The sequence below is a fragment of the Notechis scutatus genome, chromosome 1 (assembly GCF_049901735.1).
Source record: "Notechis scutatus isolate UNSWTSFEM ecotype Mainland chromosome 1, rNotScu1.2, whole genome shotgun sequence".
Classification (NCBI taxonomy): Eukaryota; Metazoa; Chordata; class Lepidosauria; order Squamata; family Elapidae; genus Notechis; species Notechis scutatus.
This window is the reverse complement of record NC_142009.1, coordinates 316,854,064-316,868,119: the sequence shown is the minus strand read 5'-3', so window position 1 is coordinate 316,868,119 and position 14,056 is coordinate 316,854,064. Positions and strand designations below refer to the sequence as shown.

Below are 14,056 nucleotides of genomic sequence, written 5' to 3'. Positions count from 1 at the left end.
GGTGCTTGTTCAAGGATTCGAAGAGGAGGCTGTGGGGTAGAGCTATTCACCCAGGCGCTGCTGGTGGACACCAGCATTCTGGGAGTTTAAGCATGTCTCAGAAAGGGTTTTGTCCACACACGTCATGGCTGGGGTTGCTGAATTCACTGCCTTTGGGGCCATTGTATATGCAGATAGTCCTCGGCTTACAACCACAATTGAGCCTAGAATTTATGTTGCTAAGTGAGAAATTTGTTAAGTGAGTTTTGCCCCATTTTACATTTTTCGTGCCACATTTGTTAAGCGAATCACTGCGATTGCTAAATTAGTAGCACCGGTTCTTAAGCAAATCTGGCCTCCTCATTGACTTTGCTTGTCAGAAGGTTGTAAAAAATGATCACATGACCCCGGGAGACGGCAACCCTCATAAATATGAAACAGGTGTCAAGCATCAGAATGTAAATCACATGACCGTGGGGATGCTGCAAAAATCGTAAGTGTGAAAAATGGTCATCAGTCACTTTTTTCAGTGCCGTTGTATCTTTGAACCGTCACTAAATGAACAGTTGTAAGTCGAGGACTACCTGTACTCTAGATGTGGGGGAGCTTCTAATCCTCTACAGAATTGGGTTAAACGTTGGCCTTATGCTACTACAATGTTGAGTGACTTTTGATTGCAATTAATTTTATGTCGTTAATTTTCTAGTGAGAAGCTGGATGGAAAAACTGAAAGACAAGGTAGGGAGCTCTTCTCAGTATGATTCATTTTAAAATGCACTGTGTTTTTTATTATTATTATTTTCAGAAAGGCACAATGGAGAGACAATCTTTTAATCCAGCGGTCCCCAACCTTTGTGGCTTGGCAGCCCAGCTTGTAAGGTGGAGGGGAGAGGGGAACTAAGCCGTGCAGCTCCAGCTACACAAGAGAGAAGGGAAGCCTTTGGGGGTGCGGTTTCTCCTTCTCTCTGCCAAAAGTTTTTGAAAAGGGATGGAAGGCCTGAAGAAGGGTGAGATCGCTCCCCAAAAACCTTTTGCCCATTTGCAGAAGCTTTTGGCACAGGGAAGAGAAGCCTTTGGGGGCTCAGTCTCATGCTCCTTCAAACTCACCGAGGCTGCCCAGTGCTCCAAAAGCAGATCAGGTGTCCTGCGCAGGTAGCCTTGGTGATTCAGCAAAGCTGAGCAGGGCGCGCTCGTCCCGCTCAGCCTCTGCTCTCAACGCTCTGCTTTTGGAGCATCGGGAGAAGGTGGCTTGGTGGCCCAACTGGGGGGGGGGCGGGGCAGAGGGGAGCCAGACCACATGAGTGGCGGGCCAGTACATAGGCGCACGCAGCTTCACTCATGCAAGAGAGAAGAGAAACCTTTGGGACGCCGCTCATTTGAGTGGAGCTGCGCGTGTGCACTGGCCAGCCTCTCGTGCGGCCCAGTTCCAAAAAAGGCCACGGCCCAGTAGTAGGCCACGGCCCAGGGATTGGGGACCCCTGTTTTAATTCATGATAAGACTGAGACACTTTCTGGTTGGGTAGCAGAGAGCACAGTTGTTTTATGAGTTGAATGATGACCATGAATCTCCATAAGTGGTGCATCATGATTTCATTGCACTTTGCTATGTGATGGCATCAAGGTACATGCGTTGTCTTACTGGAGTCCTGTGGTCACTTGTGCTTCTCAAGCCTTGGATCCAATTTTTATAATGGCATCTTCTGGATTATGAGTGCTGCAGAATTCTGAGATTTATAGTTCCAACACAGTTCGAAGGGAAGACTGTTTTGAACTATCATACCCTTCCTTTTTCTTCCTGACTACTACCAGGAGTAATTTTTGCTAGAGGTCCTGGATTCTACCCTCTTCTCTAAGAATTAGTAGAAGCAGAACAATGTGTGGAAATACTGTGTATGCCCCAATTCCGCCAATCACCCTGAGGATTTACTGCTTATATATCTGGAGCCTTGTCATTCCATAGTCTTCTTGATATGCAATGTATGCCTAAACATTGTGTAGCTGATGCATTTATTTTAAGTAGGTTTCCCATGTTAGAATCCACAGGGGGAGAGAGCTGTGAGGTGCAGGAATCCTCACTTGAGGTTTTACAATTTCTTTGTCGGGAGGTAAAGTCGTTTGAACACTTTGCGTGTAGCTTCTCCATATTGCCAGAAACAAGGGCAGGGTAGGGCATGTTCCTTCCCAGGAAGGAAGCAAAGCCTGTTTCTCAAGTCAGAACTAGGAACTGAAATGTGAGTGTTTTACGGTGCTTTAGCAGTGCTTTGCTGCACGGGTTATTAAGAGTGAGGATGTGATCTGCAACAGATGCAGGTTATTCGCAAATATGATAAATTTCGGACCAGTATTCTTCAACTTTAGCAACGTTTATGGTGATGTACTTCAACTCAGAATTCCCCAGCTGAAACCTACACATCTTAAAATAGCTAAGGTTGAGAAACACTGATCTAGACTAACATAGACTTTGCTGAGCTTTGTCTCCTTTAGATATGTTGAACTGCAGTCCCGTCATTCTCATTTTATTTATTTAATTTCTGTAGCCACCCATCTCAACTGACTCTGGAGAGCAAAAAGTTCCAAAACAATTAAAAACAGTACAAAATAAATATATGTATAACAGCCAAGAAAATTATCATAACAATTTATCCTAAAACTATTGTGGAAGAAACGGTCCCTTTAGGTAACCTGGCCCAAGCGATGCAGGGATTTAAAGGTGACAACCAGCATCTTCAATTGCACCTGGAAGCACACCAGCAACCAATGCCGCTCAAGTGGTGTTACATATGTCACATATATGTCACCACATGTGCAGCTGCATTCTGTACCAGCTGAAGCTTACGAATGCTCTTCAGGGACAACCCCAAGTAGACCATGTTGCAGTAACCCGAACAAGAAGTTATGAGGGCGTGGCTGACTGTGAACAGAGCCTCCCGGTCCAGGAATGGACACACCTGGCAACACTACCTGAAAGTGTGCAAAGGCCGTCCTAGGCCTGGCTGCCAACTAAACTTTGAGCAGGAGCCATGAGTCAAGGGAGGATCCCTAGATTGTGCAGTGGGTCCATCTGGACAGTGCTACCCCATCCACCCCATTCAGGTGGGAAAACTTTATTTCTAGAAGGTCCAGATAACCACAGTCACTCAGTCTTGCTTGCTTAGGTTAAGTCAAAATCCATCGAACCTGCAAATGCTAGATGAATTCTCATTAAACTTTGGATAAGCAGGGTATCTTATGGGGGTTGTAGTCTCATGTATATATATGAATGGCAGCAGATTGCAGGGGAAAAGTTACACATTTCCAAGCATCTCAGGCCTGTGATCATTTCCATATGGACCTAAAAATAACCAAGGATCCAGGTGTGGCTATGTCCTTGTGGAGAATGCTCAATGGCCAGGATATCACTTGCAAACAGCTTTTCTGCACTTAAAACTTCCTACCTATAGAGGGCAGGAATATTTGAAGAAGATTATATATACATCAGAATATCTAGAAATGCATCAGCATAAATGTCCTGTATTTACAGCTGTAGAAGCAGTGCCCTATCATTTTAATGGACTCAATGCAACTCACTTTTCTTCTGTGTGCTGTATTCCTGAATAAGTTGCTATGTCACCCTTAGAATTTCCAGCCAGTGTGGTTAGAAAGCAGTGGGAATATTTGACCTGTAGGCCTGAGACACCTTGTGGATACTAGGCTGATGAAGGCTGAATAATCTCTAGAGACCTTGCTAATTGTCCAGAATTGGGCTAGATGCATCAGTATACACATCCTCACCTATTTGTTTGTCATTTACTCTCTTTCCTTTCCTCCCTGTTGACTTCTGCTTCATGAATGCATGAAACTCCACTGTCAGCCCTATAAGGTAGACCAGACTAAGCTATCAATGCCATATAGATCAGGATTACTTTGACTGTAACAGCTATAGTAACAGAATCCTTTAAATCTAATGAAGTTTAAATGAGCTTCTCCCCTGAACTTCCTTATCTTTGGGTAAATCAAGCAAAGGTTTGTCTGAGGCTGTTTTCCAGACTTGTGTTTTTGGACATGACACAGTGCTCTCTTATCTGATTGTTTCTCTAGTAACAGCTCTTCCTCCTGTCCTCCAAGGTAATTTCCTATGCCTTCTACTTCTTTGTAGGCTTATGTAGGTGTAGACCAGGGGTGTCAAACTCAATTTCATTGAGGGCCACATCAGGGTTGTGTTTGACCTTGGGGTGGGGGGCTGGGGAGGCATGTCCAGGATGGGCAAGGCCAACTTGATGTCCGTTTTTGGCCACACAGCCTCCTGCAGCTCTCTGCCAGCAAAAATGGAGCTCCTCAACTCCATTTTTGCTGGCAGAGGCACCACAGGCTGGTCTTTTGTTGTTTCCAGGGTGCCCCCCTCCCCGGGTCAGTTTTATATTCACATTGTTTTACTTCTATTCCTAAATATTATGTGCAACAAACATACCACCCATTTCTAGCATGGATGAATTGAGAACATAAGCATAAAATCCAAGACATTAAAGCAAATACTTGTTTGCAATGGGAATATGCAGAGTGTTTGTGCCTTTATTTTAAGCTTTGTGTTTCTTCAGTATCAGCAAAATTCATTTTAATGCTTCTCATAAAGTGACACATTTATCCATAAGTTTATTGCTCTTATTATTCTTTTGTTTTAATTTTATTTTACTGTTAATACTGTTTTGTTTTATGGTACAAGATCAGCGTTCATATTTATCCTTAGTTTTCTGTTTTTATGCTGAAAGCTGCTCTAATTAGTGTCACCCTAAGAGAAACCTAAACAGCCTTAATTGCTTAAAAGTTTATGTTGTTTTGCCTTGGGAAAGAAAGCAGCATACCAGAAGTTTCCCAAAATTATTCCAGTTCTAGAACAAAAGACAGGTGATATTTTCCCTCTCCCTCTTATAATGTTAAAATTTGAGATAGTTAAATTAATTTTCAAAAGCTTTTGGAAGGAAAAAAATAACATATTTCTTCAAGAATGTACTGAAGAAATGTATTGGGTTCACTGTTGTATATGCCGAAGATACCGTGTGTCAGTATTCTTAATATTTCTGGCCCACTGCTGGTCATATTTTTAGATGGAGAATAGTCAGAACTTGGTGTAAGTTCTTCAGTTATTTGCTCTATAACACAGCAATGGTCACTAATAAAAGCAATAGCAATAGCACTTAAACTTATACACCACTTTACAGCCCTCTCTAGGCAGTTTACAGTGTCAGCATATTGCCCCCAACAATCTGGGTCCTCATTTTACTGATCTCGGAAGGATGAGTCAACCTTGTGTCGGTCCAGATCAAACTGCTGGCAGTTGGCAGAGTTAGCCAGCAATACTGCATTCTAACCACTGCACCACCATGACTCTTACATAAGTCACCCTAACCCTAAATGAACTGTTGTAAATCAAGGATTACCTATACTGCCATTTACTCATCTCAAGCTTTTTCCCCACAATGTTTAATTTTCTGCCTTCAGCATTGCATCACAAGCTCTGCTTCTTTTGGCTTCGTTGTCATGATTCATGAGGAAGAGAGGCAGAGTTTGCACTTTGACCCTGTGATGCTGCTGGCATCTCTCTGCCCAACCTCCCTTGTAGATGCTGCTGGCTTTCATATTTGGGAATAGCCTGTGCACCACATTTTTTACTTCATCAAGCATTCCAAGCAACACATTCAATTAATGCAAAGAGCTCTACATCAATTTCAAGCATAATGAATAAACCTATTGTTGTAACCGCAGGTCGCAACATATAATGTACCATATTTTTTTAAAAAAATCACAGGTAAGATTATAAAATTAAATAATTGAGAGTATGCAATGTCAGAAGGTTAAAACAAGATAGAGCCAGAGTTACAACTAAGAAAAGTATTACTTTCTATGTTAAATGACAGCAGAGCAAAGTAGCAGTTTGGTTGTTAACAATTGGAAACACGTCTGCAAGAAGATAATTCAATTGTTTGAGATTTTCAACATTAATAGTGGCCAAATAATTAAAAGCATAAAAAAATCCAGCATGACCTGATGGTTACTTGCAATTCTCCTTCTATCCTTAGGCAGGATACATGTCTGGAATGCTGGTCCCGGTGGGTGTAGGCATTGCTGGAGCCCTCTTCATCCTGGGAGCACTTTATAGCATCAAGATCATGAACCGCCGTCGCAGAAATGGTTTTAAAAGACATAAGCGAAAGGTTGGTATTCTTTTCTAAATGCCGTGATATTGCTCGAGTTCTCCCCTCACCCCAAATGATTGCTTGCTCTTGAAATGTGCCGTCTTATCTTTAAAATCAACAAGGCAATGGCTTAAAGCTGTTAAATGTCTATAGTTTGCAGTTCGTGTTTTTGACATGAATAAAGAATGGTTTAAAGCAAGCATCCATTTACTGTATTTGTATCACTCCTTTTCTTTGAGGCAACCAAGATTTATTTCTGTGGCGACATAGGCTGTGTTTCTATTAAAACAAGAATACATTGGCTTTATGTGAGAGAAATTAGATTTGTAAGATGCATTATTAGAAGAGAGCTAGTTTGGTGTAGTGGTGAAAGCACCAGGCTAGAAACTGGAAGACTGGGTGTATACTGCAGTAGTCCTGCCTTAGGCACAAAGCCAGCTGGGTGACCTTGGGCCAGTCATACACTCTCAGCCCTAGAAAGGAGGAAATGGCAAACCACTTTTGGAAAACTTTTCCACCTTTGCTTGGAGTCAAAAACTGACACACACACACACACACACAGACAGACAGACACACACACACACACCATGATTAAATGCAGACTTTTCCAACCCAGTGTGCTCCAGAAATGTTCAGCCACAATTTCTATCATCATTGCATAATAGTTCAACATATGTGAAACACACTAAGTTTGGGAAGGCTGCATGATAGAAGGCACACTGGAAATCCAACCTCAGTTCAGAAAATTGGTAATGAAACATGCACAAATTAGTTTGTAGGTGATGTAGAATTAATGTTGTCTTTCATGCTTTAATTTCATGCATGAATTCTGCAGTGTTTTTGTGTAACTGAGTCAGATTTTCTTAACTATTTTAGAGGAGGATTTTTTTTATCAATGACATTTCAATAGATCATAAACTTTTTGGACAAACCTTTGTGATAACAAGAGATGGATATTTTCTCCTCTAAGGAAAAGGAATGTTTTGAACTCATGGTACCATGTTAGTCCCAGAACTGGTTGTCCTTCAACCTCATTAATTAAAAGACACAATATTTTATTAGTATTTAACTTAGATGAATTCTGCAAAAGCAATAGTGAAATCTACAACCCAGGGCACCACAGTGCCATGCATGTTAACCCCAAATCAAACCCAGCTGTAGTCAGTTTACAACCTTATACCTTGTTAAAACTTTGTACCTTGTTAAAAGCTGCAGGGTAATTAAACCAATCATTTTAGTTCAATAAGAATGAACTTATTGTTTGATCTGTTATATCTCATATCGTTTTGAGTTTGCTAGTTTTTAAGATGGGGCAAAGTATCACAAATATCTACAAGGCACCTGCTTTGGTCTTGATAACTCTACTCTTGATCTGCTCCAAATATATAACTAACACAGTTTTCCTCTATCTAGTCTTCCAGATTTATTGGACTTCAGTTCTTTGGATATGCTGAAGTCCAGCATATGTGGAAGAAAGTAGGTTGAAGAAAGCTGCAGTCGCTGAATATTTCAAGGCAGGGAAGAAATAAACAATGTCTTTCCTGTTGTCTTCCTTGTAGCTAATGTTTTTCTTTTTTTCTTTTTTTTCTTGGTCTCTCTTTTTCACTCTTCACCCCAACTAGCAGAGAGAATTCAACAGCATGCAAGACCGGGTGATGCTTTTAGCAGACAGCTCTGAAGATGAATTTTGAATCGGGCTGCAAAGCTACATCATGTTCTCCAGTGACTTACTTTGTTTGCAAAGGGAGATTTGCAAGTAAAAAAAAAAGTCTTTCTGCTGCATCCCAGCAGCCTGCCCCTGTTGTGCATTCACATGGCAGTGTTGCTTTACACAACCAGTCCCCAAAAGGAGAAACACACACAGCCAAACACATCCCACTCACAGCATGTTGCAGCCTTTTTTTAAAAAAACAAAACCCATGCATTAGTGCAACTTCATTTCCATTGCACTGCATGTTCTTAAGGATGAAACTAACAATGACTCCACTAAGAGGGGGAGGGGGGACAAGACAGGCTGAATGACAATAATGGTCCTAAGGTTTTAATTTTCATGTTGATGCTAGCAATCAAAATGTCATCCTTTTCCATCTTGTCTTGGGGAGGATGATTTTTAACCCAAATAATGCCTGTCAATCTCCCACTAGGGAGCCTCTTCTAAGATGTGGAATTTCCTGAGCTGAAGTTCATGGTTTTGAAAATAATTGGCTCTGTTTAATTAACAAAGGGGTCATCTAGAAGCAGTCCACCTCATAAACAGGATAGTAACTATGTAGGTAGAATACAATGAACAAGCACGTCATGTATATATAGTGTATTATGCTTAGGGCCAAGCTAGATAGATACATACCCAAGAAACATGTGCTTTGTTTTTGTTCATTGTGAAACAAACGGGAGTGGAAGAACAGTAGGGAGCGGGTGGGAGAGTGCTTTCATCAGCTCAGTGGGGGACCCATAAAGATCAAAGTACTAAGCAATTGTCACATATGCATGGCATACTTCACATGACTATTTACTCAGCTCCCACAGATAAAAACCTCTCTACTGTTCCCAAAGTGATATGGAAGTGGTCTGTGTACATTTGATCTGTGAGAGATCATTACTTGGTGCTGTAGTCATCAAATGATGGCAATGAACCAGTGGTAAATGCGTGATAGTGGTGCCCAAATTCCTGATACATTGAGGCAAAGCACTTTTTGATCTGGGTTAAAGTTTAGCGTACACTTTTTTTTGTGCACTCAGACAAACACCAAGAGCTCGGAGCATGTTCTTTTGCAGCTGCTTGGGTATTGAGCAACGTTATCAGCCCTGTTTATTTATTTGGAAAATTTATATAGCTACGTGGAGTCACCTGTGAGTGAGTAGGTGGCAGTATAAATATTCCAAATAAATAAATAAATAGGGCTGACAGTTCCGTATACATCTTTGCATCCATAAAGCACCCTGCCCCATTTCACTTCCTTTTAATTTAGCGATTCCAGTGCAAGCTTGCATTCTGTGGAACCACCTTCTAACATTCTATTTTTTTTTTACAAAAATATCTCTAGATTCAATAGATATTTCATATCTTTTCTTGGAAAATAAACATGGTGGCCACATGTAGTTATTTTTTTCTGCAAAATGTATCTATTGGCTTAGTGGGAAAAAGGTCCAATTGGGCACCACTTTTTGTGGAGCATAAGAACTATCCTCATTGGCCATGTCCACAGCAGAAGCTGTTTTGAAAATAGGTGAGCCTTTAGAAACGATTTCAAGGGAGCTCCCTCCAAGAAGTTCAAAATTCCAAATATCAAACTAGCCAATGCATTACCTAACACAGTCTGATTTACCGGACTCTCTCCCATTGAGTTAGATGATCATTCCCATTTTTCCCAGTTAATGGGGATGATAGAAATATTTCTATACAATATGGAGAGAGTTAGAGGTGGGGATGGCTGCTCTGTTCAACTTCCTTGGGAATAAAAATGTGCTTCTAACTTCGAGCTTTTGCCACACCAGTTAAATAAATTAGTAAGAGCTCTTGTCTTACTTTTCATAAAAAGACAAGAGACGTGTATTAAGCTGGAACTTTTGGTTACTTCTCCCAATTATTATCCACCTGGAGCCACTACAACTGTTAGGGGTTTCAGGAAGAGGTCACACTCAAAAATATTGGCTAAAGCCAGAAATTGGGAATTTCTGTGGACCAAACAAACAAACTTCTGCTGCGTTCTGGCCTTTTCTTTTTTTCAAAAGAAAGAGAGGATGAAATGAAAGCTATAACAAGAAATCTTTAGCTTTATTAACAATTAAGTGATTACTGTTTCTGATATACTATAACTTAATTTTACCAAAATGCTTTGCCTCTTTGGCTCACATGTTTTAGGAATCATTGTCTCATCAGTTTACCTGATGGAAGTATGTATAAATATATCCTCTGTGTAGGGTTTCAATTTGGAGGATATTTTTTTATTTTGTTTAATGACCTTCCTTAGGGTTATGTGAAGGTGAGAAAAAAGGAGGGCAGTTCTGGTCAATAACTTCAGAGTAGCAGTACACCACAAAGTAAATAGTAAGTAAGCAGGAAAGAAGTACAAAAGCAGTTGAAATGTCTCTAGTTACAGGCTTCTAGTCCATGGAGAGCAATTTGTTGTCTTAAGGATATTAAACATTATTTTTGTAGAACGAACACACACACACACACACACACACACACACACACACCATAAATAAGTAATGTCTTAGTAAGAGTGGCTTCCTAGCATAGCACCCCAAGATTGCAGACAAGAGGGCCCAAGACTTCCAGCCAATTGTAAACAAAGCAATATGGCTGCAAGGAACAGCAAACTGGGATCATGGATGGCCAAACCAGAAGCTTCCAAGACCAAAGACTTCCAAAAAGTGCCAGAATGTGATGTGTAGCACATCATATGTTGGGTTGCCTTTTTTTGATCTGGCAAGGGCTGAAGGCCACGCATGCACCCAGTGATAGCGTGAAGTTGAGATGACAGAGATGACAAAGACGATTCAGAAGCAACGGAATGGACTGAGCTTCTCTAGAATAAAGATGAAAGGTCATATTTTGGATGCTTCCAATCCCCCCTCCCCCCAATTCTTATAAAACCATAAATTGGCTGAATCAACACTTTTACCCCCAATATGTCAAGAATGTCAATAAAATAAAATAGAGATACTCTTTCCCTCCTCCTCTCCATGCCTGCCAGTTCAGCAGTATGGAATAGCAAAGCCTGTTCTGTATCTTCTAGTGCATGTTCTCCTCCCACCCAGTGGCTCACGACAACATATTCAAAGCAGCCAGTCCAAGCAAAGCAGTCCTCCTGCTACCCCTTGCAATTTCTCCAATGGCTCTTCTTGCTGGATTAGACATGGCAGGCCCCAAATGTCATAGGCTAGAGCCGTGATGGTGAACCTATGGCATGCATGCCACACGTGGCATGCAGAGCCATTTATGCGGGCACTTGAGCCCCAGCCAAACTTACCTGCACTGCACATGCGCGTGCCTGCCAACTGATTTTCGGCCCATTTGAGGCCGTTTATGGCCTCCTGGAGGCTCGAGTGAAGCCTCTGCAGCCTTGGGAGGCCGAAAAATGGACCTGTTTTGCCCAGAAAATCAGCTGGGAGGCGCGCACATGTGCAGTGCAGGTTATGAGGCGGTGGGGATTGCATTGTGGGTGCCAGCATGCATGCTTTTGGCACACCACAACAAAAAGGTTCGCCATCACTGGGCTTGGGACTCATCCCTTTCTTCCTGATTCATTCCCAGAAGGGACAGAATGACTCAAAATTCCAATAGGCATTCCAATAGGAACGGAAGTGATGCTTGATGCCAAGTGTAAGAATTTGGATGTTTAGCTCAGCTTTGATTGCTTTAGCCAGCAAGAGGTCCCTTGTGGGGGGAGACCTTTCCTTCTTAGGCCCTTAACTAGAGCCCAAGGATAGGCGGGGCCCTAGTGAAGGCAGGGATAGAAACTGAGCCCCATTGCATGCCAGGTAATTCCTCTTCCATGGGGGTTCAGTCTTCCTGCATCTCAGAGCACACAAAACGGGCTAAAACTGGAATTGTTTCTGATTTTGGGAAAGATACCTCTACAGATTTCAGGGCTAGAAGAGAAATATTTTGAGTTGTCTTGTTAGCATTCTAACCTGTGTGGAACTGGATTCTAAAAAAGCAACTAGGAAGAGGAACATAGTACAAAGTAGGTAGAGTAGGGGTCCCCAAGCTTGGTGGCTTTAAGACTTGTGGAGTTCAACTCCTAGAATTCTCCAGCCAGCATATCTGGCTGGAGAATTCTGGGAATTGAAGTCCACAAATCCGAAAGTCGCCAACTTTGGGGACCTCTGAGATAGAGGGTAGAGCTTGAGCAGAGGTGGATCTCTGGACTCCATATTCTGCCATCTAGCTATAGACCAGCCTTCCACAATCTGGAACCCTCTGGATGTGTAAATATGTTGGTTGAGGTGAGGAGTGGTTGTCCAAAATCTGAGTTGTCCAGTGGAAGCCATAGTGATGTCATGATATGCCTAAACAGTTGGAGTGTACCAGGTTGATGAATGCTGCTTAGGGCCTTTGGTGAATCACTTTGGTCAATCCAATACTTCTTCCTTTGGGTAGGAATAAAAGACCTACCTCACAGGGTTGTTGTGAGGGCAAGCCAATAAAGTTTTGAAGCACTTGGCCATTAAATGTGTCCTGTCAGAAATATGTGCACATAAAGAAAACAAAATAATGTTGCTTGTAAAAAAAAATGGAAGTTTGGTTTAAAATAACACAGTTGTAACCTATCCAGCAGCCATGTGGGCATAAAAGATTAGCAGCAGATAAAAAACGTAGGAAAGAAAAAAGATGGGCTCCTTTTCCTGGGGACATTTGATTTATCTTGGCCTTGTCTGAGGAACACACTAATGAACAAATGATTAGTTCTAGGCGATGATTTCCTGATTTTCTCCACTTTGGCTTGCTAAGAAGTTCTCCTAATTGGAAAAAGGGACATCTGGAAATACCTTTGTTTTTAATGACCAAAAGAGAACCAAGTTCCCTCCAGGCTACTCTTAAAACGTCTTGGTGCCATTTTCTGGTCCCTCTGGATGATGGACAGATTGGGAGCTGCTGCCACCCAGAGAGAGTCAGAGGCTTTTATAATGACAACAGCTGGACTGTTGAGGGGAAGAGGCAATCCCGGGAGACTCAAGTTTGTTTTTGCTAGAGGTGGCCGGCAGAGCAAAGCTGAAAGCAGTGAAGAAAAGTGTTCAGAGAGCAAGGGGTAAAGGATGTGAGATAAGTTTTCAAATGCAAGGAATGTTTGTTTAAGGAAAGCTGTGCTTAAACATGTGCGCCATAAAATGCATCTTTAAATTTCATATATTGGCAGGGTGCATGTACAGTGATTAGGGTTACAGCAGCAGGAAGTGAGGAATGCCTGAAAAAAACTAATCTGAAATAGCTGCCTGCTAAGAATATATGTAACTTAGAGTTGAGCTGTAGGATTCTTGGTGCTCTGGTCTTCGTTGTTTTCTTGCACACATTTCATTACCTGACTAGGTAACACTCTCAGTGCTAGTGAGTGTGGGGTTTGCTCTTTGTTTCTGTACAGTAGCTTGTCCTTCCAGTGCTAGTGGGGGTGTGGTCTTCTTCTTGGTAGTTCCTTGATTAGGGTATTGTTTTCTGCTTAATACCCTAGGACCGTGATGGCGAATCTATGGCACGCGTGCCACAAGTGGCACACAGAGCCATTTGTGCTGGCACGCAAGCTGCAGGCAAACTTATCTCACTGCGCATGTACACGCCTCACAGCTGATTTTTGGCCTGTTTGAGGCCTTTTTCGGCCTCCCATAGGCTTGAGAAAGGCTTTCAGGAAAGCTTCTTCAAGCTTCTACAAGCTTTGTAGGCCAAAATCTAGCCCCGTTTTGTCACTTCTGGTTTTTCCGGAAAAAACGGAAGTGACGAAATGGGGCTAGATTTCGGCCTACAAAGCTTGTAGAAGCCTGAGGAAGCCTTCCTCAAGCCTTTGGGAGGCCGAAAAAAAGCCTCAAACCAGCCGAAAATCAGCTCTGAGGCGCAGTGCGGGTAAGGGGGCGGTGGAGGGGTGGGATGGGATTGCACGTGCATGTGTAAGGGGTATGGGGTGGCACGCATTGCCTTCTGAGTGCTGGCACACGAGCATGAGCGTGCAAGCACATGCACATTTTTGGGCACAGGAGCCCAGAAAGGTTAGCCACCACTGCCCTAGGAATACTCTAACAATGGGAATACCGTTACAGGTACCGTTAATACCTGTAAATTGAGGAATTACTAAGGAGACAAATAAACGAACAAACAAGCACAAAGCAATACCTTAATCAAGGAACTACCAAGGAGAAAAACCACACCTCCAGCAAAACTGGCGGGTTATAGTATAGAAACAGGGAGTGAA

At 42.2% G+C, this 14,056-nt stretch overlaps 1 protein-coding gene across 3 annotated transcripts in view; it reads left to right on the top strand.

Moving 5' to 3' along the window:
* ARMH4 (armadillo like helical domain containing 4) overlaps positions 1–12,330 on the top strand; it is a 75,239-nt gene extending 62,909 nt beyond the window's left edge. For all 3 annotated transcript variants that reach the window (XM_087952418.1, XM_087952416.1, XM_087952417.1), the window contains 3 exons: positions 686–717; positions 6,033–6,167; positions 7,772–12,330. In XM_087952418.1, the coding sequence (XP_087808544.1) occupies positions 686–717; positions 6,033–6,167; positions 7,772–7,840 (236 nt within the window). In that variant the 3' untranslated portion in view covers positions 7,841–12,330. The remainder of the gene's footprint in view (positions 1–685; positions 718–6,032; positions 6,168–7,771) is intronic.
* Positions 12,331–14,056: the final 1,726 nt, after the last annotated feature.